Source organism: Triticum dicoccoides, chromosome 1B (assembly GCF_002162155.2).
Source record: "Triticum dicoccoides isolate Atlit2015 ecotype Zavitan chromosome 1B, WEW_v2.0, whole genome shotgun sequence".
Classification (NCBI taxonomy): Eukaryota; Viridiplantae; Streptophyta; class Magnoliopsida; order Poales; family Poaceae; genus Triticum; species Triticum dicoccoides.
In genome coordinates, this window is record NC_041381.1 from 450,450,888 (window position 1) to 450,476,861 (window position 25,974).

Sequence of the window (25,974 nt, forward strand, 5' to 3'; positions counted from 1 at the left end):
TGGAACCATGTGGGGTGCATCATATTCCACCATGGCCATCGTCTTGTCCATAGGAAGGACGAAGTCATCGCGGATCGGCGCGTCTTCATATATGGGACCTAGCACCAAAGGAGAAGACATGATAGAGGTAGAGGTTAAGTCGTTAGAAATCATAGTGGCCTCACATGCCCTATCAACTACCTAACTCTCTCTATGTGGTGGTGGCTCACTCACTCCCTCAAGGTAGGTGCACTCAATGTCACATATGGTGGAGTCACTCAAATTACTCAAGTGGTGGTGGTGGTGGTGGCTCTCCTCACATGGGAATTGGGGCAAATCGTCATATATGGGGCTAGTGGTGAAGTCACTCTCACTCTCAATATGGTGGCACAAGTCACTCAAGTCATCATACATCGTCGTGGTCGAAGGGACCATGCTCAACCATCTCGTCGTCATCGCCGTGGATGAAGGTCGAAGATGGCACATCATCGCTCTCCACCATGACCGAAGGGAAAGTCCCGTGCTCGATCATCACATCACCGTCGCCATAGATGAAGGCCTATGTAGGCGTACTCGTTGGAGGTAGGCGAAGATGTCGTACGTCCAAAGGCGAAGATGCCGAAGTCGTGGTAGTAGTCGTAGCTCCGTCTTGTTGGTACTCGTCTCGCGGTCTTGTCTTGTGCTCATGAAGTTTTTCTTGACGGTGTCGCGTGGTACTTGCATCTTGTGGCCGCTTCGAAGACTTGCGACTAGAGCGTCTCCGCCTTGAAGATGATGAAGAGGAAGAATACTTGTAGTTGGCTCACACGTGTCAGATGTCATCCAATTATGCGTCCAACTTGGTGTCGATGTAGTCCCTTGTCTGTGCTTCGCTTTGGTAAATGTCGACGGTGAGTCGCTAAATGCCTCGCATTGCTCGTTGTAGTCTGAAAATGGGCATTTTGGTGATGTAGTTGTTCAGGTCGTCGTTGTCGTGGAAGACCAGAGATGAAATGCCTTGCCTATCCATCACAAGACTCGAGCAAATGTGAGTGGAAGAAAGGAAAGAACTAGACCAATCTACCTTATCCAATGTTGAAGATGGATCAATGATCACAAAATAATGTATCAAGGAAATAGCACAATTGGTACCGGATCTTGTCAATTCTCAAACCTATACAAGTAAGGCTTATGGTGGAGCTCGGTGAGGATAGTGGCACAAAAATTTGATGCAAAATGTTAGCAAGAGTCAATAATGTTGGAAAAGATTCACAAATTCGCAAGTGAAACAAGTAGACCAATAGCAATATGTGGCACACGGAAACACACACACGGATAGATAAATGGGGTCGCGCAACCAAGGAATGAGCACAAAATGTGCAATCCACAGAAAACACTCGTGTTGCACAACTCAAGAGAGACGCTAGCATGATTGCTCAATAGGCGGATACGACACTTGTGCACAACCTATAATATGCAAAATGTGTGAGCTTTCGATCCCAAGTATGCTATGTGTATGATGTTCCCGATGCTCTTCTCAAGATGATCCAAGATGATCGGATATGACAATCTTATGTGCAATGTGGTATGATGTTATGGCTCTTGCTCACAAGCTCTTTGCTCTCTTTTTGCTTAAAAGCTTATTTTCTTTCTTTCTTTTTGATATGGCCACTTATGCGAAATGCACAAACCAAGATAGCAATTGTGTATATGCGGGAACAATCTTGTGACACAAGGGATGATATGATGATACCAAGATGATACCAATATGATATGTTAGGTTTGCAATGGAATGTATGGATCACTAATGTGCACAAGTAACGTTGCCGGCAATACTCAAATGGCTAGTCTCGATAGGCAAGTGACGCAAAATGGGCTAGGGGGTTAACAATGTAATGGCAAGAATGTACAATGATGGGATACCACGATACCAAGATGATATAGAGGTTATCGTTCTTGCTTACGGTTAGGGTGTCAAAATGGTGAAGTGGTCGATGTCGAATCCTTGTCGAAGGTGCACGGCGGTGTTGTCGATGTCGAACCGTTCCTAGTTAGCCGAAACACCCTAGGAAACGGGAAAACCCGCAAACTCAAAATCTCAAAGGAAAATGTCAAATGGTGGTAGCGGATTGCGTTGGTGGTTCAAGAGTTAGCAACGCGGAAGTGGTGGTGGTTGTTGATGATGAAGAAACCGTCCCTAAATAGCTGAAACACCTTAGGAGACTCAAGTCACCACTCAAGCAACCACAAATGCTATATGGATCAAAAAAAGGGTTATGGTATGGTGGATGGCCTATGCAAATATGCCAAAATGCCAAAATTTTGATGGAGTCAAAAGATGTTGGAACCTATCTAGATGTATGGGGGATTTCAATAGCTACTCAACGAGCTAAAGAACGTCAAAATCGGACTCCGGGAGCAAAAGTTATGGCCGAAACGGTTTTTGTTGGTGGGTTGTTTCTGGGTGGTGCGGGTGCCCGGGGGTTGGAGGTGCGGGCACCCGGGGTGGTCAGGGGCAAACAGCCCGGGGGTGCGGGTGCCCGGGGCTCGGGGTGCGGGCACCCGGGGGAGTCAGCGGGGATGCACGGCGGGGGGGGGGTCCGGGGGTCGCGGATTTGGGTAGAAATTCGTGGGAAAATGGAAGAAATTGGTGGATTTCATGGAGGGAAAGGTGGAGATGGATGGGGGGAGGCTAGATCCACTTGAAACCAAGCAAATCCATGGATCAAATCCAACAAAACCTCATCAAACCAACAAATCACAAAAAATTGGGGCTATTTTTGGTGGGGAATTTTCAAAATTGGGGAAGAACAAAATAAAATTAGAATAGAGAACAAGAAGGGGGATCCAATTTCATGAGAAACCATGGCTCATGATACCGAGATGTTGTAGGGTGGAACCCTATATGGAGATCTTTCACGAATTGGAGGGGAAATCCCCAAGAACACGAAGAACACAAGAGAGGGAAAACACTCAAATTGACTAGATCCAATCACACATATGCTAGATCCAAGAACACACAAGAGATCACAATGATTCAAGGACAACAAAGGAAATATACACGATATTAGTTCATCCCAATCCTATGAGGAGAGAGGTCCTGATGATCCTATGATGGGGATCCTTCCCAAGTTGGGGGCTTGATATCCACTAGGGATCTTCTCCTAGGAGGTCTTGATCTCCTAGAGGAGTGGGTACAAGGAGAAAAGCTCTCTAAATCATATCATATACTTTGTTGTCCTCCAAATGAGCTAGGGAAAGAGCTTATATAGTCTAGGGACAAAATTGGGGGAGAGAGGGGTACAAAGGTCCAAAATGACCCTGAAAACATAGACACACTCGGACGGGTCCGGGCACCCGGGGTAAAGGGGTCCGGGCACCCGGACCGATCAAAGGCGCTGGGCGAAGGAGGACCGGGCACCCGGGCTGGTCAGGGAGTTGCGCCCCTTGGCGCTGTAGAGGCGGGGCACCCGGGGTAGTGGCCCGGGCACCCGGGGTGGAGGCAGGCCGCTCCATGCGGGGAGGGCCGGGCACCCGGGGCTCCGAGGCTGGGCACCCGGGGCTGGCTGGGGGTGGCGCCCAGGCGGGGCCGGGCACCCGGGGTGGCCAGAGGCGCGGCCAGTCGGCGACTGTGGTGGCCGGGCACCCGGGCCCTTGGTGGTCGGGCACCTGAAGAGGTCTGAGGCCTCGCATGCTTCGCGCCTAACGTGTCCTTCTTCCTTCTCCTCCTCCTTATGTGCTTGTGTCTCCATCCTCGCCTCTTCACGGTCTTCTTTTAGGTACCTACGAGTGCATAGAGTTCCTGTTTGAGGTAGAATCCGACTCTCGTGTGAATCCAAATGAAACTCGAAGATGAAAGAGTTCACCTCAGTTTCGACAGCACGCGCGTGTGCTCTTGTCGTCGGTCTTCTTCGTCCTTGCGGTGGTGGTGTGATGTCCATGGTGATGGTCGAGGGATGCTCCGCATCACATCCCCTCTTTCGTCTTCGTCTATCGGTAACTTTACTTGGAGCTATATTTTTATTCGCCACATGATATGTGTTTTGCTTGGAGCGTCTTGTATGATATGAGTCTTTGCTTTTTAGTTTACCACAATCATCCTTGCTGTACACACCTTTTGGGAGAGACACACATAATTTGGAATTTATTAGAATACTCTATGTGCTTCACTTATATCTTTTGAGCTAGACAATTTTTCTCTATGTGCTTCACTTATACCTTTTAGAGCACGGTGGTGGTTTTATTTTGTAGAAATTATTGATCTCTCATGCTTCACTTGTATTATTTTGAGAGTCTTTTAGAACAGCATGGTATTTTCTATGGTTATAAAATTGGTCCTAGAATGATGGGCATCCAAGTTGGGTATAATAAAAACTATCATAGGAAGTGAATTGGATGCTATGATCAATTTGATGCTTGATAATTGTTTTGAGATATAAAGGTGGTAATATTAGAGTCATGCTAGTTGGGTAATTATGAAATTGAGGAATACTTGTGTTGAAGTTGGCAAGTCCCATAGCATGCACGTATGGTAAAAGTTGTGTAACAAATTTATTGCATAGGGTGCTCTTTTGATTGCCTTCCTTATGTGTGGAGGTCGGGGGCACGTGATGGTTAACTCCTACCAACCTCCCCCCTATGAGCATGCATAGTAGTACTTTGCTTCGAGGGCTAATAAAACTTTTGCAACAAGTATATGAGTTCTTTATGACTAATGTGAGTCCATGGATTATACGCACTCTTACCCTTCCATCATTGCTAGCCTCTTCGGTAGCGCGCATTACCCTTTCTCACCTTGAGAGTTGGTGCAAACTTCACCGGTGCATCCAAACCCCGTGATACGATACGCTCTATCACACATAAACCTCCTTATATCTTCCTCAAAACAGCCACCATACCTACCTATTATGGCATTTCCATAGCCATTCCGAGATATATTGCCATGCAACTTTCCACCGTTCCGTTTATCATGACACGCATCATCATTGTCATATTGCCTTGCATGATCATGTAGTTGACATCGTATTTTTGGCAAAGCCACCTTGCATTTCATACATGTACTCTTGAGTCATTGCCCATTCCGGTACACCGCCGGAGGCATTCATATAGAGTCGTATCCTGTTCTAGTATCGAGTTGTAATTCTTGAGTTGTAAATAAATAGAAGTGTGATGATCATCATTATTAGAGCATTGTCCCTTATAAAAAAGAAAGGCCAAATAAAAAAAGAAAAAAAAGGCCAAATAAAAAAAGGCCCAAAAAAAGGGGGGACAATGTTACTATCCTTCTCCACACTTGTGCTTCAAAGTAGCACCATGATCTTCATGATAGAGAGTCTCTTATGTTGTCACTTTCATATACTAGTGGGAATTTTTCATTATAGAACTTGGCTTGTATATTCCAATGATGGGCTTCCTCAAAATGCCCTAGGTCTTCATGAGCAAGCAAGTTGGATGCACACCCACTTAGTTTCTTTTGTTGAGCGTTCATACATTTATAGCTCTAGTGCATCCGTTGCATGGCAATCCCTACTCCTCATGTTGACATCAACTGATGGACATATCCATAGCCCGTTGATTAGCCTCGTCAATGTGAGACTTTCTCCTTTTTTGTCTTATCCACACAACCTCCATCATCATATTCTATTCCACCCATTGTGCTATATCCATGGCTCCCGCTCATGTATCGCGTGAGAGTTGAAAAAGGATGAAGCGCGTTAAAAAGTATGAACCAATTGCTTGGCTAAAACCGGGGTTGTGCATGATGGGAGTATTTTGTGTGATGAAAAAGAAACATAGCCTAAGTATATGATTTTGTAGGGATGAACTTTCTTTAGCCATGTTATTTTGAGAAGACATGATAGCTTAGTTAGTATGCTTGAAGTATTACTATTTCTTATGTCAATATGAACTTTTATTTTGAATCATTTGGATCTGAACATTCATGCCACAATAAATAAAATTACATTGAGAAATATGCTAGGTAGCATTCCACATCACACCCTACCGGAGGGTGCCATCATCACCGGAGGCCATGGAGGAGGAAGCCGGAGGGGGCCATCATCACCATGGAGGCCAAGGTGTTGGGGATCGTAGCAGAAATTTAAAATTTTCTACGCATCACCAAGATCAATCTATGGAGTCATCTAGCAATGAGAGAGAGAGGAGTGCATCTACATACCCTTGTAGATCGCGAGCGGAAGCGTTCAAGAGAACGGGGTTGATTGTGTCGTACTCGTCGTGATCCAAATCACCGATGATCCTAGCGCCGAACGGACGGCACCTCCACGTTCAACACACGTATGGAGTGGAGGCGTCTCCCGCGCCTTGATCCAGCAAGGAGGAGGGAGAGGTTGAGGAAGAGAGCTCCAACAGCAGCACGACGGCGTGGTGGTGATGGAGTGGCAGTACTCCGGCAGGGCTTCGCCAAGCTCTTAACGGAGGAGGAAAGGTGTTGGGGAGGGGAGGGGCTGCACCTTGGATGTGGTGTGCAGCCCTCTCCTCACCCCTCTATTTATAGGGGAAGGGGGAAGGGGGCCGGCCCCCTCTAGATGAGATCTAGAGGGGGGGCGGCGCCAAGGGGAGGGGGCTTGCCCCCCAAGCAAGGGGGCGCCCCCTCTAGGGTCCCCCCCAACCCTAGGCGCATGGGACCAAGGGGGGGTGCGCTCAGCCCTCCAGGGGCTGGTTCCCTACCCACTACGGCCCATGAGTCCCTTCGAGAGAGGTGGCCCCTCCCGGTGGACCCCCGGAACCCCTCCGGTGGCCCCGGTACAATACCGATATGTCCCCGAACTTTTCCAGTGACCCTATGACAACTTCCCATATATAAATCTTCACCTCCGGACCATTCCGGAACTCCTCGTGACGTCCGGGACCTCATCCGGGACTCCGAACAACATTCAGTAATCACTTACAAGTCTTCCTAATAATCCTAGTGTCACCGAACCTTAAGTGTGTAGACCCTACGGGTTCGGCAATCATGCAGACATGACCGAGACAGCTCTCCGGCCAATAACCAACAGCGGGATCTGGATACCCATGTTGGCTCCCACATGTTCCACGATGATCTCATCGAATGAACCACGATGTCGAGGATTCAAGTAATCCTATATAGAATTCCCTTTGTCAATCGGTACGTTACTTGGTCGAGATTCGATCATCGGTATCCCAATACCTCGTTCAATCTCGTTACCGGCAAGTCACTTTACTCATACCGTAATGCATGATCCCATGACCAACCACTTGGTCACATTGAGCTCATTATGATGATGCATTACCGAGTGGGCCCAGAGATACCTCTCCGTCATACGGAGTGACAAATCCTAGTCTCGATTCGTGTCAACCCAACAGACACTTTCGGAGATACCTGTAGTAAACCTTTATAGCCACCCAGTTACGTTGTGACATTTGGTACACCCAAAGCACTCCTATGGTATCCGGGAGTTACACGATCTCATGGTCTAAGGAAATGATACTTGACATTAGAAAAGCTCTAGCAAACGAACTACCCGATCTTGTGCTATGCTTAGGATTGGGTCTTGTCCATCACATCATTCTCCCAATGATGTGATCCCGTTATCAATGACATCCAATGTCCATGGTCAGGAAACCATAACCATCCATTGATCAACGAGCTAGTCAACTAGAGGCTCACTAGGGACATGTTGTGGTCTACGTATTCACACATGTATTACGATTTCCGGATAACACAATTATAGCATGAACAATAGACAATTGTCATGAACAAGGAAATATAATAATAACCATTTTATTATTGCCTCTAGGGCATATTTCCAACAGTCTCCCACTTGCACTAGAGTCAATAATTTAGTTACATTGTGATGAATCGAACACCCATAGAGTTCTGGTGTTGATCATGTTTTGCTCGCGGAAGAGGTTTAGTCAATAGATCTGCAACATTCAGATCCGTATGCACTTTGCAAATATCTATGTCTCCATCTTGAACATTTTCACGAATGGAATTGAAGCGACGCTTGATGTGTCTGGTCTTCTTGTGAAACTTGGGCTCCTTGGCAAGGGCAATGGCTCCAGTGTTGTCACAGAAGAGAGTCATCGTCCCCGACGCATTGGGAATAACTCCTAGGTTGGTAATGAACTCCTTCATCTAGATTGCTTCATGTGCTGCCTCCGAGGCTGCCATGTACTCCGCTTCACATGTAGATCCCGCCACAACGCTTTGCTTGCAACTGCACCAGCTTACTGCCCCACCATTCAAAATATACACGTATCCGGTTTGTGACTTAGAGTCATCCATATCTGTGTCGAAGCTAGCATCGATGTAACCCTTTACGACGAGCTCTTCGTCACCTCCATAAATGAGAAACATATCCTTAGTCCTTTTCAGGTACTTCAAGGTATTCTTGACCGCTGTCCAGTGTTCCATGCCGGGATTACTTTGGTATCTTCCTACCAAACTTATGGAAAGGTTTACATCAGGTCTTGTACACAGCATGGCATACATAATAGACCCTATAGCCGAGGCATAGGGGATGACACTCATCTTTTCTCTATCTTCTGCCATGGTCGGGCATTGAGTTGAGCTCAATTTCACACCTTGCAACACAAGCAAGAACCCTTTCTTGGACTGATCCATATTGAACTTCTTCAATATCTTATCAAGGTATGTGCTTTGTGAAAGACCTATGAGGCGTCTCGATCTATCTCTATAGATCTTGATGCCTAATATCTAAGCAGCTTCTCCAAGGTCCTTCATTGAAAAACACTTATTCAAGTAGGCCTTAATGTTGTCCAAAAGTTCTATATCATTTCCCATCAAAAGTATGTCATCTACATATAATATGAGAAATGCTACAGAGCTCCCACTCACTTTCTTGTAAACGCAGGCTTCTCCATAAGTCTGCATAAACCCAAACGCTTTGATCATTTCATCAAACCGAATGTTCCAACTCCGAGATGCTTGCACCAGCCCATAGATGGAGCGCTAGAGCTTGCATGCCTTGTTAGCATTCTTAGGATTGACAAAACCTTCTGGCTGCATCATATACAATTCTTCCTTAAGGAAGCCGTTAAGGAATGCCGTTTTGACGTCCATTTGCCCTATCTCATAATCGTAGAATGCGGCAATTGCTAACATGATTCGGACGGACTTCAACTTTGCTATGGGTGAGAAGGTCTCATCATAGTCAACCCCTTGAACTTTTTGATAACCCTTAGCGACAAGTCGAGCTTTATAAATGGTAACATTACCATCCGCGTCCGTCTTCTTTTTAAAGATCCATTTATTTTCTATCGCTCGCCGATCATCGGGCAAGTCTGTCAAAGTCCATAATTTGTTTTCATACATGGATCCTATCTCGGATTGCATGGCTTCAAGCCATTTGTTGGAATCTGGGCCCGCCATTGCTACCTCATAGTTCGGAGGTTCACCGTTGTCTAACAATATGATTTCCAGGACAGGGTTGCCATACCATTCTGGTGTGGAACGTGACCTTGTGGACCTTCGAAGTTCAGTAATAACTTGATCCGAAGTACCTTGATCATCATCATTAACTTCCTCTCTAGTCGGTGCAGGCACCACAGGAACATCTTCCTGAGCTGCGCTACTTTCCGGTTCAAGAGGCGGTACTTCATCGAGTTCTACTTTCCTCCCACTTATTTCTTTCGAGAGAAACTCTTTCTCCAGAATGGACCCGTTCTTGGCAACAAAGATCTTGCCTTCGGATCTAAGGTAGAAGGTATACCCAATGGTTTCCTTAGGGTATCCTATGAAGACGCATTTTCCGACTTGGGTTCGAGCTTTTCAGGTTGAAGTTTCTTGACATAAGCATCGCATCCCCAAACTTTTAGAAACGACAGCTTAGGTTTCTTCCCAAACCATAATTCATACGGTGTCGTCTCAACGGATTTAGACGGTGCCCTATTTAAAGTGAATGTAGCTGTGTCTAGAGCGTATCCCCAAAATGATAGCAGTAAATTGGTGAGTGACATCATAGCTCGCACGATATCCAATAGAGTGCGATTACGACGTTCGGACACACTGTTACGCTGAGGTGTTCTAGGCAGCGTGAGTTGTGAAATGATTCCACATTTCCTTAAGTGCGTACCAAATTCGTGACTTAAATATTCCCCCCCCCCCCACGATCTGATCGTAAGGACTTTATTTTTCGGTCATGTTGATTCTCTACCTCATTCTAAAATTCCTTGAACTTTTCAAAGGTCTCAGACTTGTGTTTCATCAAGTAGACATACCCATATCTACTTAAGTCATCAGTGAGAGTGAGAACATAACGATAGCCTCCGCGAGCCTCAACGCTCATTGGACCGCACACATCAGTATGTATGATTTCCAATAAGTTGGTTGCTCGCTCCATTGTTCCGGAGAACGGAGTCTTGATCATTTTGCCCATGAGGCATGGTTCGCATGTGTCAAATGATTCGTAATCAAGAGACTCCAAAAGTCCATCAGCATGGAGCTTCTTCATGCGTTTGACACCAATGTGACCAAGGCGGCAGTGCCACAAGTATGTGGGACTATCGTTATCAACCTTACATCTTTTGGTATTCACACTATGAATGTGTGTAACATCACGTTCGAGATTCATTAAGAATAAACCATTGACCAGCGGGGCATGACCATAAAACATATCTCTCATATAAATAGAACAACCATTATTCTCGGATTTAAATGAGTAGCCATATCGTATTAAACGAGATCCAGATACAATGTTCATGCTCAAAGTTGGCACTAAATAACAATTATTGAGGTTTAAAACTAATCTCGTGGGTAAATGTAGAGGTAGTGTGCCGACGGCGATCACATCGACCTTGGAACCATTCCCGACGCGCATCGTCACCTCGTCCTTCGCCAGTCTCCGCTTATTTCGCAGCTCATGTTTTGAGTTACAAATATGAGCAACCGCACCGGTATCAAATACCCAGGAGCTACTACGAGTACTGGTAAGGTACACATCAAATACATGTATATCACATATACCTTTGGTGTTGTCGGCCTTCTTGTCTGCTAAGTACTTGGGGCAGTTCCGCTTCCAGTGTCCGCTTCCCTTGCAATAAAAGCACTCAGTCTCAGGTTTGGGTCCATGCTTTGGCTTCTTCCCGGCAACAGGCTTACCGGGCGCGGCAACTCCCTTGACGTCCTTCTTGAAGTTCTTCTTACCCTTGCCTTTCTTGAAACTAGTGGTTTTATTGACCATCAACACTTGGTGTTCCTTTTTGATCTCCACCTCCGCTGATTTCAGCATTGAAAATACCTCAGGAATGGTTCTCACCATCCCCTGCATATTGTAGTTCATCACAAAGCTCTTGTAGCTAGGTGGGAGCGACTGAAGGATTCTGTCAGTGACTGCGTCATCCGGGAGGTTAACTCCCAGCTCAGAGAAGCGGTTGTGCAACCCAGACATTTTGAGTATGTGCTCGCTGACAGAACTATTCTCCTCTATCTTACAACTGTAGAACTTGTCGGAGACTTCATATCTCTCGACCCGGGCATGAGCTTGGAAAACCATTTTCAGCTCTTGGAACATCTCATATGCTCCGTGCTGCTCAAAACGCTTTTAGAGCCCTGGCTCTAAGCTGTAAAGCATGTCACACTGAACCAGGGAGTAATCATCACTACGCGACTGCCAAGCGTTCATAACGTCTTGAGTTGCTGGGAAAACAGGTGCTTCACCTAGCGGTGCATCTAGGACATATGCTCTTTTGGCAGCTATGAGGATGATCCTCAAGTTCTGGACCCAGTCCGTATAGTTGCTGCCATCGTCTTTCAGCTTGGTTTTCTCTAGGAACGCGTTGAAGTTGAGGGCAACATTAGCGTGGGCCATTTGATCTACAAGACATATTGCAAAAGTTTTAGACTAAGTTCATGATAATTAAGTTCATCTAATCAAATTATTTAATGAACTCCCACTCAGATAGACATCCCTCTAGTCATCTAAGTGATCCATGATCCGAGTCAACTAGGTCGTGTCCGATCATCACGTGAGATGGACTAGTCATCATCGGTGAACATCTTCATGTTGATCGTATCTTCTATACGACTCATGTTTGACCTTTCGGTCTCTTGTGTTCCGAGGCCATGTTTGTACATGCTAGGCTCGTCAAGTCAACCTAAGTGTTTTTGCATGTGTAAATCTGTCTTACACCCGTTGTATGTGAATGTTAGAATCTATCACACCCGATCATCACTTGGTGCTTCGAAACAACGAACTTTCGCAACGGCGCATAGTTAAGGGGAACACTTTCTTGAAATTATTATGAGGGATCATCTTATTTACTACCGTCATTCTAAGCAAATAAGATGCAAAAACATGATAAACATCCCATGCAATCAAATAGTGACATGATATGGCCAATATCATTTTGCTCCTTTTGATCTCCATCTTCGGGGCGCCATGATCATCATCGTCACCGGCATGACACCATGATCTCCATCATCATGATCTCCATCATCGTGTCTTCATGAAGTTGTCGCGCCAACGAATTACTTCTACTACTATGGCCAACGGTTTAGCAATAAAGTAAAGTAATTACATGGCGGTATTCAATGACACGCAGGTCATACAATAATTAAGACAACTCATATGGCTCCTGCCGGTTGTCATACTCATCGACATGCAAGTTGTGATTCCTATTACAAGAACATGATCAATCTCATACATCACATATATATCATTCATCACATCCTTTTGGCCATATCACATCACAAGGCATATGCTGCAAAAACAAGTTAGACATTCTCTAATTGTTGTTGCATGTTTTTACGTGGTTGTAATAGGGTTCTAGCAAGAACGTTTCTTACCTACACCAAAACCACAACATGATATGCCAATTTCTATTTACCCTTCATAAGGACCCTTTTCATTGAATCCGATCCGACTAAAGTGGGAGAGACAGACACCCGCTAGACACCTTATGCAACTAGTGCATGCCAGTCGGTGGAACCTGTCTCACGTAGCGTACGTGTAAGGTCGGTCCGGGCCGCTTCATCCCATGATGCCACCGAAACAAGATAAGACTAGTAGTGGAAAGTAAATTGACAACATCTACGCCCACAACAAAATTGTGTTCTACTCGTGCATAGAAACTACGTATAAACCTAGCTCATGATGCCATTGTTGGGGATCGTAGCAGAAATTTAAAATTTTCTACGCATCACCAAGATCAATCTATGGAGTCATCTAGCAACGAGAGAGAGGAGTGCATCTACATACCCTTGTAGATCGCGACCGGAAGCGTTCAAGAGAACGGGGTTGATTGTGCCGTACTCGTCGTGATCCAAAACACCGATGATCCTAGCGCCGAATGGACGGCACCTCCGCGTTCAACACACGTACGGAGCGGAGACGTCTCTCGCGCCTTGATCCAACAAGGAGGAGGGAGAGGTTGAGGAAGAGATCTCCAACAGCAGCATGACGGCGTGGTCGTGATGGAGTGGCAGTACTCCGGCAAGGCTTCGTCAAGCTCTTAACGGAGGAGGAGAGGTGTTGGGGAGGGGAGGGGCTGTGCCTTGGATGTGGTGTGCAGCCCTCCCCTCGCCCCTCTATTTATAGGGGAAGGGGGAAGGGGGCCGGGCCCCTCTAGATGAGATCTAGAGGGGGGTCGGCGGCCAAGGAGAGGGGGGCTTGCCCCCCAAGCAAGGGGGACGCCCCCTCTAGGGTTCCCCCCCCCCAACCCTAGGCGCATGGGCCTAAGGGGAGTGCGCCCAGCCCTCCAGGGGCTGGTTCCCTGCCCACTACGCCCCATGAGGCCCTCCGAGAGAGGTGGCCCCTCCCGGTGGACCCCCGGAACCCCTCCGGTGGCCCCGGTACAATATCGATATGCCCCCGAACTTTTCCGGTGACCGTATGACAACTTCCCATATATAAATCTTCACCTTCGGACCATTTCGGAACTCCTCGTGATGTCCGGGATCTCATTCGAGACCTCGAACAACATTCGGTAATCACTTACAAGTCTTCCTAATAACCCTAGCGTCACCAAACCTTAAGGGTGTAGACCCTACGGGTTCGGGAATCATGCAGACATGACCGAGACAGCTCTCCGGCCAATAACCAACAGCGGGATCTGGATACCCATGTTGGCTCCCACATGTTCCACGATGATCTCATCGAATGAACCACGATGTCGAGGATTCAAGTAATCATGTATACAATTCCCTTTGTCAATCGGTACGTTACTTGCTCGAGATTCGATCGTCGGTATCCTAATACCTCATTCAATCTCATTACCGGCAAGTCAGTTTACTCGTACCGTAATGCATGATCCGGTGACCAACCACTTCCTCACATTGAGCTCATTATGATGATGCATTACCGAGTGAGCCCAGAGATACCTCTCCGTCATACGGAGTGACAAATCCCAGTCTCGATTCGTGTCAACCCAACAGACACTTTCGGAGATACCTGTAGTATACCTTTATAGCCACCCAGTTACGTTGTGACGTTTGGTACACCCAAAGCACTCCTATGGTATCCGGGAGTTACACGATCTCATGGTCTAAGGAAATGATACTTGACATTAGAAAAGCTCTAGCAAACGAACTACATGATCTTGTGCTATGCTTAGGATTGGGTCTTGTCCATCACATCATTCTCCCAATGATATGATCCCGTTATCAATGACATCCAATGTCCATGGTCAGGAAACCGTAACCATCCATTGATCAACGAGCTAGTCAACTAGAGGCTCACTAGGGACATGTTGTGGTCTACGTATTCACACATGTATTACGATTTCTGGATAACACAATTATAGCATGAACAATAGACAATTATCATGAACAAGAAAATATAATAATAACCATTTTATTATTGCCTCTAGGGCATATTTCCAACACAAGGACCAGAGGGAGAACCTCTCCCCATCTAGGGGGGAGGCCATGGAGGAGGAAGCACAAGGGGGAGACTCTCTCCCCCTCTCTCTCGGTGGCACTGGAGTGCTGCTGGGGGAAGCATCACCGCAGTGATCGTCTTCATCAACATCACCGTCTTCATCACCTTCCTCGTCCCTTTTCAGCGGTCCACTCTCCCGCATAACGTTGTAATCACCTACTTGAACATGGTGCTTTATGCCACATATTATGATCCAATGATGTGTTGCCATCCTATGATGTTTTGAGTAGATTTCTTTTGTCTTTTGGATTGATTGATGATCTAGATTGGTTTGAGTTGTATGTTTTATTTTGGTTCTATCATGTGGTGCCTTTTGTGCCACGCACACGTGAAGGATTCCCGTTGTAGGATGTTGCAATACGTTCATGATTCTCTTATAGTGGGTTGCTAGAATGACAGAAGCTTGAACCCGAGTAAGGGGGTTGTTGCGTATGGGATAAAGGGGACTTGATACTTTAATGTATAGTTGGGTATTACCTTAATGATCTTTAGTAGTTGCGGATGCTTTCTAGAGTTCCAATCATAAGTGCATATGATCCAAGTAGATAAAGTATGTTAGCTTATGCCTCTCCCTTATATGAAATTGCAACAACGATTACCGATCTTGTTAACAATTGCCTAGGACAATTCCTCACACCGATCCGTCATTATTCCACACTCGCTATTTATAATATATTGTAATATATTCTAACTTTATGTTAACATCACCTATTTTATATTTTAGTTCTCCGATATCATGCAAAGCTATCCACTTCATACCCACAACATAGATTTATTTCTCGTTTCTAGATGGAAGTAAACGTTCGGTGTACGTAGAGTTGTATCAGTGGCAGATAGGACTTGAGAGAATATTGATCTTACCTTTAGCTCCTTGTGGGTTCGACACTCCATACTTGTCACTTTCACCTTTGGAAATTGCTTTGATGATTCCTTGCACTTGGGGATTATCATAGCTTCGTACAGCCAATAGTTGGCTATACTATTAACCATGCCCTTAAAACCAATAAAACTCGGCCTCCTATGAGCCCTCACAATGATTTTGGGTTGTCAGATGTCTAATGCACTTTTGAGTGCTCCAAGGATAATAGTAGAGCCAGCGTGGACTATATAAAACTGACATGGCATTAAAAGGTAACTTATTAATTACTCCATCGTATAGTAAGGTTGGCTATTACTTTAATACACCTTTTCTATCTCTGTCTTCCACCTCATTTAAATTTTTTACCTAGGTGCACGCGTGGAGGTCAGTTCTTGCCTGAGAGTCTGTTGCTTCTCTTTTCTCTTGTCTCTCTCCTTCACATGGGAAAAGTGTCATGTAAGCAGGCTCATATCCTACTTTAGAGCATGACTAATAATATAGTAAGTTTTTGGCTATATGCAGTTGCCGTGTCCTATAGAGTTATTATCTATAGTCACTTGTATAGTAATGTAAGCTATATGGGTGACTATTGGACTAGTACATTTTTCAACCTTCTTTGTTTCTTTTTCTTTGTATATATTGCATTTTCCTATGAGCACTCATAGAACTGGGCTCTTGCATAAGAGTCCACTTCCAGTAATTTTCTCTTGCCTCTCTTCTCAAGCGGGCTATAAGCTCCTTATTGCACTTGCTCTAAGAGCATGGTTAATAGTAGAGCCAAGTGTTGGCTATATCTTGTTGCCAAGTCATCTATAGGCATCCTAATAGCCAACATGTATAGATGTTAGTTACAAAAAAATTACTTTATTAATACATGGTACATCTCACAATGTTTCTTGAAGCCCCTACTACAACTAGCTCTTAATTTACAGTCGCTTCACTTTTGTCTCCTCTTCTATCACATCTAACTCAGTAAAAATATAATTTTAATCCTTATAGCCAGCTTACATCATCCTATTACACTTACTATAAGGATGGGCATCATGACCTAGACACGCATGGATTGGGCTAGGTGAAAACGAGCTTGCACGGGTGCATAGCGGTTTTAGTGGGCGTTGATTGGACCATGCATGTATAACTAATTTCCTAGTGACCAAACGAGCACCTCCACTAGTGCATTCCTTTTCTCTTTTGCCTTCATTTACCACTAAAATTGAGGGGAGAGGGGCGTTGTGGGTTTTGATTGGCTATTTTTCACGGGTGAAATAATTTGCTTGTGGGAGCGAAGTGCATGAGATGCATGGTGACTTCTACGCTTGGATCACCTGATTTTTATTAGGCGTCCTATGCACCTAAGCAAAGGGGTAACTTGGTTTTAACGATGTATTCACTACTACAGCCAGGACACTTGTGTCTTCATACGCTTTGCATAGGGTCTATCCCGAACATGATAAGATGATCATTAGAGCATGAAAGTGAATGTGAGCGCATGGAGAATGACAACGGAACTTCAAGTAAAAGATTTCAGGACACTAAAGCCATCGCAATAGCGTATGAAGACATGGACAAAACATAAAACATTACGTATCATATTTTCATTAAAGCTTTTAATGGGTGTTGCGTCGTCTTACTTCTCGACTAGGTCCATGTAAATTCGTAATACAAGACAATAGGCAGTTTTTACAACCTATACCAGTGGAGGAAACCGACCTATGACATCTTTACTCAGATTTTATTTTATTTTGTCAAGAGTTTTCACAGCTACAGTTTCACGTACTTCATTTGTGTCCAACAACCAGGTCAAGATCGTTTACTGAACCCAAAATTTCATCAATAGTTCATCCTTATTCATAATGTCAAGATTTCATATCATGGTTCTTATTCATTATTGATTGTTTGTGGAAATTAGACCCAGGCAACCAGTTTGATCGTGTTCCAGCTGGTCAGTAACAACTTTATACTTGATTTAGCGATTGCATAGGCGCAACATCGTCGCTCGTTGTAGTCGGATCATGAACGTCGACTCTACTCAAATTGATGTGTACTTCTCATTGATAGATTGGACACCTTAGTGCTATGAATATTAATGGTGTCATGCACACCATATAGAGAGCACCTAATACTAATGAACGCCAATATGTACTCCCGACCAACATGGCATGCAAAAATATGGGATAAATCACAATTTTTATTGATCTAATAACACATACGGACTTCACATGTGTGTGCATCAATATAGTGCTTATTGAATTGCACAATAATAATCATCACCCACAAGATGACTAAAGATTTTACTCAAAAGTTAAATTCAGCAAGCATAGTTTACTTTGGTTAGATTTGGTTGAATCAACAATATTGTATGCTAGCTTTGATTAGGTACGACAGTTGGCAGAAATGAGAATAGTGGTGGGGAATGACTAAACGGACCACACCACCAACTCCAATCATTATAACTAGGAAATTGGAAATAGAAATTGAACATTCATACTTCGCCTAAAGGCTATAGCTATGCATAAATCAAGCTAATGACCAGAACCAGGCTTATCATGCGCTCTATGTACATCATTTACTAAGAGAACCAATAATCCATATCGTTGTTTGTGTATACTTGCCCATCTATTTATTATGTCGATCATAAGAAGAGAAAATGTGGTCCATGCTGCTGCCGAAGTTGAACATGACGTCTCTGAGATCCAGCGTCGGGAAATCCGTGTCCCTCGGTGCGGTGGACACGTTCATCTTCATGTTGGCGATGCTCCCCATGCCAGTGCCAGAGCCCGCCAAATGGCCTTGGAAGCTTGCCGGCATCCAGCTAATGTCGAGCTTGACTGGCATGGACAACGCGGCCGAGTGCGTCCTCTCAGCCAGTTCCATGGGGAGGTCTCTAGTGGGGAGGCCGGAGCCTGTCGCGGCGGTCGGAGAGTTGGCAGCAGAGGTTGTGGTGCTAGCTGTGGGGAGCATGAGTAACGGGGTGATGGAAGTGAGGCAGCTGTGGTCGCCACAATATGTTACCTCGTACATGAAGGTGTCGTCATCCAAGCGCTGCACCTTCTTCTTCGCATCACAACCATAGTAGTTCTTATGAGTGCACCGATAGTAGCTCCTGTTGATTACATTGAGCATGCAATTTCATCATCACAAACAAAGATTGTCATGTAGTTATGCATGATACACGTACTATGTTGGCATGAGTGTTGAGAACTGCATTCATGGATCTTAGAGTGGCTACTACCAATAATCTCTAGTCATCCTCCAAACTATGTATTTCTATCTTACTCTGTAATTATGTATGATTAAGACCATGCACTACTTTGAACATTGTCCTACATTAATTTGTATATGCATGCATGATGTAGATTATTGCTTAACTGAAAGTGTTCATCTGCAATGAAGATCTTCTTTGTATAAGGCTACTTGTAATAAGAGGAATCATGCCTTCATAGTGTATAGTATCATAGGTAATTATTTTAGATGACCTTATTTATCATTTTGTATGACACATAGTAACATATCATTTAATACGATACGGTATCATGATATGTTATCGAGTTTTCTCTTTCTTCATTTGATGGCATGTCACCTTATTCTATGCATGATGCTTGTTATTTTTTGAAATGGCAGGATTCCTGTATTTATTAATAAGAAGAGAGCTGCTCATTTAATTAGGGGAAACTGAGTGAAAATCAGATTACTTAGTTTATTTAAGGAAAACCGGCCGAAAACCATCACAACCGCTGAGCGACACACATAAGATACCCCACGCACACCCTAGAGACAGCACGCATGCGTCATCGTGACCACTCTTCCCCTAAAGGCGTCATCGACATCCTAAACCTGAGCAAACGACTCTGACTTGTTACGATATCCTCACTACGGGAGGTCTAATGCATCGTATGTACACGCAGGATTGAGGAAGACTCCTCATGCATGCATGGTCATGCCTAACTAATTTCACCCTTACAAATCATAACGAGGCACACGTGAGAGCAATAAATGGGAATAAAAACTGCTACATATTCAGGCTACACCTATGGGATCTAACCTAGCTCTATTTGCTATCAGGGGCAGAGAATATCCAACCAAAGATGCCACATTACATGGTGAGACAATTTCGTACGAAATCTTTTTGTAAGTGTAGCAACGATGGGGTTGTGGGGTTGCTGACCAGTGACTAGTCAGGCAGTGAATGTATCACTATTGCCGCCCTCACAAGTGTACCCGCTTGGATTGAGAAAGCAAAAAAAAGTGGAACAAATTGGTATAATGAACGGGGCAATTAGGCACGCATACACCAAAAGTGATGAGTTAATGAAGTAATTGGATGTGTTCATTACCTTGGGTACCTTGAGCCGAGAATATCTTTTTGGCCGTACTTGCGCCACGTGTATCCGTCGTCTGGTGGAAGTTCAGTGTTGCCCGTCCGCTGTGCAGGTACCAACACCATCTCCCTCTTCCCGCTTTCCCTCCTAAAAGAAACAAAAACCACATCATTAGCTTAACTTATTAGGAGACACAAACAAATTATAACCATTTCTTGCACACTAGCTAGCTAGATCTTTCATATATTAATTAGAAATCCCGAGTCCTCTAAGTAATATATTATCTCCGTGTTAAGAAAAAGGTGCATCAATTTGCCTTTGAACCCTAGGGTGTGTATTTGTCTTTTAAGCTTCCTAGAAATGGTGAGCTCTTGACCCTCCAGGATGGGTGTTTTATGTAGGCCTTGTCATCAACCAAGAAATATTGTTAGCATTTTATCTTCTATCTCACTAGAAATAGCAAGCTCCCGGCACTCTGAGTTATGGATTCAATGTGGGCCATGTACGTTGTTAGAGCTAAATTCGCCAGAGCTCTTGGTAGGGGATCCTAAACTATGCGTCTTGGGGCGATGGTAACAAGAACACAGAATTTACTCATGTTCAGGCTCTCTAAGGAGATAAAACTCTATCTCCTACTTGTGTTTTATTGTTTTGGGGTGTGTACAAAGTACATGTAAAACTACTAGGAGATTTTATGATTTCTAATGTGAGTAGGGGGGTGTCCTATCGACTGGCCAGGCCCCGATTTTATTAAATACCAAGGCCTAGGATTACAAGAGCCCTCTGTTACGTCGGTACTTCCTGAGTCTCATTCGTAAAGTGCATCATGGGCCGCCCAAAGGGCTCAGGACAAAACTGGCCAAGGGGTCCTCAGCCCAGCCCAGCAGGTCACGTGCTGAGAGACCCTTGGTCCGGGACACCATCATACGTCATTGACAAATAATATTTTTTACAGCTTCTGACCACATCTTGGTTACTCAAGTGTGTTTGGTCGTGTGTCATTGTGTTGCGGATAAGGGCAGGAAGGAAATGATGGCATGTGCGGGGTGTTTAGGTTTCCATGCATTGATATGCACACATTTGAAGGTATCTCAAGAATGATGTTCAAAATAGTTGTGTTGACACCATTGCAGCCGGTTGGTTCTTTCCAGAAGAGGACACTTTGCAACGACAATACGAATCATGAAAACTAAGGAAAGTCATGTTTACTAGGTCGAAGTTGATGACAGTTGTCCGTGCGTGAAAGTCTAGGCTCTTCAACTATGTATATGCTTCAGATAGGAGCCACCCATACCAAAACCAGAGAAGTACGACATGAAAGGCTCACAGGCGTATTAAAAACCATCACTGGATATTATAAAGAAACCAACATGGATTTTTTTCTAACCTACGGAACCGCCTCACTCCTGTTGTCTCTTTTGAGTTCGACGATGATATCTCTTTGTTGCAGTACTTCCGACCTAACGACGCCACCGACAGCAGGTATCTCACCCACATTTGGACGTTCTCCTCATGGTACGCATATCGACTCTCCCCGCAAAGACACAACTTGACCACAACGCACACTACATTTGGACCTCCAAGGTACCTATCAAGGTACTGATCTTCGGGTGGCTACTATTCCGAGATCGTCTCAACTCGTAGGCTAACCTGCTTCGCAAGACTATCATCCACGACTCCGCCTACCTCACCTGTGATGACCCCTTCAAGGATGTGCTATGCCCAGTAGTTGTGCATTTCTGAATATGCATAGTTACCTGCGCCAACTTTCATCAACCTTATTGTGGATCTGCAACACCTCAGAGGTCTCCACCATGACATTTGGCCAACAGTTGCCCTCACCATCCTATGGAAGGTTTGGTACGCCCAAAACACTTAGGTTTTCTAATAATTAAAAACATCATGTCTGATTTCTCACACTGGATCGGTAGGTTTAGGTCACAATAACACAAAATTGATACCATGTCACGACTTATGTACCTCTTCTCGTGCACTACCGCAAATCTGTAAACTGGCCATTTATGACCCATTTGAGTAAATGCATTCAGATGAAGATCCTCTTCCTCGATCATGTTCAAAAAATAAAAACAGTAGTGTCATCACAAGAAAACAACATACGGCAAAGAACGGTCTCCTTCTACTCCCTCTGTACCAAAATATATTAAATTGCAAAAGAAAATTGATACACCGAGTTTCAGACAGTGTTCAATATTTTGTATTAGCGGACTGTAACACTATTTCAGAGGAATAAATACACACTATTTTCTGCAAAAAAAAAAAAAGTTCTTACCACCCATGATTCGCCTAGCAATTCGCCCCTATGCCCTGTCGCAGTGAACGTTCCCTGCGGGGGATTAGGAAAATTCGCTGGCATTTCTGGGCCAATGACGTGGTAAATGGTCTGCGCGTTTGAACCGTTGACCCCCAAAATACAACGATTGCCAGAACAAAGCACGGGCTCGCGTACGTACCTCCTCCTGCCCTGCCGTGGCTGGACCGCTGGCGGAGACCTGGACGACGGCAGCCTCCTCATCGGGCCACCGGACGTGCCGGCGACGCCCGCCCCCGCGCACATCGTATGCTGTGGCGCCACTCGCGCACCGAACACGCCGGCCGGCATGTGGAATGGCTCCTTCCGGTGGGCCAAATGCGCCGGAGTCTCTCCGAGAAACTGGCTGGCGCCGGCTTCATCCGTGCTGCACAGGCGCAGGATGTCTCGCGGCCCGGCGTCGAGCTCACGCGGCGCGGCGGCTGCGGCCACGTCGCCCACGCCGTAGTGCTGCAACATGCGGATGGCTCTGTTGTAGGCATGGACAATGCCGTGGCAGCGTGCGGCGATGTAGGCCGGGCCGTTCTGGGTGGCCTGGAGCTCACCCATGAGCTCGCCGGCGAGCCGGAACGCCTCGCTAATCTGCGACAGCGCGTCATCCATCCCTCCAAGATCGTCGTGGCTCGATATGTCTTGCCTTGACGATGATCAGGGTCAGGTAGCTGAGTAATCGTGCTAATGAAGGACCACCTCTCGTGAATGTGATGCAAGGATGAATTTGTGATGTGTGTACGAGGTTAAGCAAAGTGAGCGCAAGAGCTGTATAAGTAAGGGCACCCCACCCCACCATATACAAGTAATATATACTCTAGGAAACAACGTGGCTCGTACATGGTTAGCAGGCTGCAGCGGGTACGAAAGAGAGAGAACGGGTCTTTGGTCATCCTGGGGACTAGATTAATTACTGCCTTAATGTTGGTTATTGCCTGGTCGAGCAGTCATTTTCTAACTAGTCTTGCATGGTTTGGGTCGTGGGGAAGACCATGAAAGTTGAAAGGGCGTTCTACACGGAAGGATCTTAATTCCAGCCTCTGGTTTCCTTCCCTGCTTTGGCCAAGGACTTCTTCTTTAAAGTGTGTTTGCCGTCCACTTTGTTCAACCTTTTCGTTTGAAGATTCTCGCAAATTCAAAAGACCGACCGACGCGGATGTCATCACCACTCGTTACATACTTCTCATTTGGGGTAGATTAAAGGTAAGCAGTCACTTATCTTAGAGACATTGTAATTGTGCATCATGAATCTCTCTAAGGCCATCCATTTTTTCAGTATTGGCGTGGCTAGTCCTGGCCGAGCAATGCTACACTTAGTCATCTGCAATGCCGACTCTCAAATCATCCGCAATCGTTCGGACCGGACATGTTTTATCATCCAGCGTGTTCTTCTATCGGTCCGCTCGGCGATCCGGGTTTCATTTTTTCATCAAATGGCGCTTTTCATCCAACACACGCCACTTCCTGCACCTCATTCATGCCAACCAGAGCATGTAGCGGCTGGCTTTGAAGCCGCGCGGCGTGACCGGACGGGAGGGCAACACTGACCGACACGACCTCTCGAGTGTCGCCAATTCCGGCCGCTGCACCACATTGAAGCAGGTTGGCCGTCCGTTCGCATGGCTTGGCCACGGCCATCCACACCTCCTCCCCGAGCCTCTCCTCCTCCGGCGATGCCAAAATCTTGATTCTCCACACCGGTGGGTAGCGGTAGCCGTGGATCTTCGTTAGGCTCATGGCGCCACCACACTCGATATCCAGGGCACTCGGCCTCCACGGAGGCCGGCTCCTCCGACAAGGAGGAGATCATCATCTCCTCCGGCGACGAGGAGAACCAGGCGCCGAAGGAGCAGCCGCACCTACTCTTGAGGCCGCTCTGACCAACAAGGAATTCATCCATGAGATAGAGCTGATGACGGAGCGATCGCTCGTAGAGCGTGGCCCGGCACGCCTCCCCCCCCCCACCCAAAACACACACACACACACACAAGTCAAGGACGTGCCGGCGTCCAAAACGGCACCGCCGCTGCACAGCTGGTACACACGGATCAACTGGCTGGACTCGTTGCAACCAGTGCGGACAGTTTATCAAGGACCAACTTCCATCCGCGATCACCAAGACGTGCGGCCGCATGCTCCACTACCTCGGTGGCTGCGGTCCCTCGGGATCGCGGGCTGTCGTTTCCACTGAGGAAAGGGCGGCAAGCCAGGCGGCGTGGAATAAGCGGCGCAAGACTGCCCGCCGTTTCACGTTCGCCAAGTCGGGCACGGTGCTGGACTAGGTTGTCAACGACCCCGACCTCGCCGGCACCTGGGCCCTCAACCGCTCCGTCACCACTGCAGAGACGGCCATGAGGCGCCATCGCTGCCTTGACGGCGAGCTTGCTAAGATCCGCGAGGAATGGTCGCTTAGCAACTCCTCCGCCAATGCCGATAGGGGCAAGGTCGTCGCGAGGGCTCTGCAAACGCTGTCGGGATTGGTCGCAGCGGCCGTCCGCACCGCGCAGGAGAAAGCAGAGTGGCTCCTGCACGGGTGCCAAGCAAGGGACGGACAAGGCTGTCGCGGCGGACCCGCACCCTTCACCACTGGAAGGACGACAACGGCGGTGGTGTAGCCGGGTAGGGCGGCCACGTGGACGATGTTGTCATCCGCTACAAGCTTTGGGTTTTTTTCTAGTTGTAAGGTAAACGGTCGAAATATCGGTCGATCTATATAAATTATGTCTGAACATGAATGAAATCCGTCTTAATATTAAATTTGGGAAAAAAATAACGCCCACACGTGTGGCATCCTGCACATCGCTCACACGCCTCCATCACCACTCATTTTGCCACGTATGAACACATGACATCAGCAGGAACATTTTTTATTTTTGGCTTAAAAATGTTTTTATCTCCCAATTAAAAATTGAATTAAAAATCTGTTTTCACCATTAAATCCGTCTCGACGAGATCTTCAAAATTAGACCCCATGTTGATATGTTTCGGTGAATTTCTTTTTACGCAATAGTTGCCATGATGTTTACACTGTAGTTATCATAGTGCTTAAATTATAGTTGTCATGTGGTAATTTTAGTTTGCAGAGCATGGCAATTTTATTTTTTGATGATGGTAGTTCCAGTACCTTGACCATGAAAATTATTTTTTGTATGAACCACGGCAATTTTAAGTGCATAGATCATGGCAATTTTAGTTTATGGTTCATGGCAAGTCTAGTTTCTTAACTCCCCGTTTTATAATGTCAAAAATTACTTTTAAATGTAGAAGAAAATAGCTAAAATATATCATGGCAACTTCGGTATAAACATCATGGCAATTCATGTACAATAGACTGGCAACTTTTAATCCCAAAAAAATCGGTGAAATATATTGATATGAGATCTAGTTACGAAGATCTCATCGCGAGGATTTAATGGTGAAAATGGATCTTCAATCGGATTTTTCATTTAAGAGATAAATATTTTAAAAACTAAAAATCCAAAAAGATACCCACATGCATGCATGTGGATGTGGTGACATGGCGCAGTCTGTGAATTTTTTTTCAAAACTATGACGTATTTTGTAGCAATTTCGGAAACTATAGCACATACTGAAAAAAATGCAAAACTATGACCCTGTCGGCCACGTGCAGGC

General features: G+C 45.7%; 1 protein-coding gene across 1 annotated transcript; it reads right to left on the bottom strand.

The window, feature by feature from the left end:
- Window positions 1-18,318: 18,318 nt before the first annotated feature.
- LOC119350464 (WRKY transcription factor WRKY62-like) lies at window positions 18,319-22,953 on the bottom strand. Its single transcript, XM_037618289.1, has 3 exons — window positions 22,493-22,953; window positions 20,037-20,168; window positions 18,319-18,805 (listed from the first exon to the last, which is right to left on the bottom strand). The coding sequence occupies exons 1-3, from the start codon at window positions 22,951-22,953 to the stop codon at window positions 18,319-18,321; spliced, it is 1,080 nt and encodes a 359-aa protein (XP_037474186.1).
- Window positions 22,954-25,974: the final 3,021 nt, after the last annotated feature.

Excerpts from the sequence above, each read along its gene's own strand:
- LOC119350464 (XM_037618289.1), bottom strand. The coding sequence starts at position 22,953 with ATGGATGACGCGCTGTCGCAGATTAGCGAGGCGTTCCGGCTCGCCGGC. Across the intron at positions 20,169-22,492 it reads CCACGGCAGGGCAGGAGGAG|GAGGGAAAGCGGGAAGAGGG; the intron begins GTACGTACGCGA and ends TGTTTCTTTTAG. Across the intron at positions 18,806-20,036 it reads CTCGGCTCAAGGTACCCAAG|GAGCTACTATCGGTGCACTC; the intron begins GTAATGAACACA and ends TGTAATCAACAG.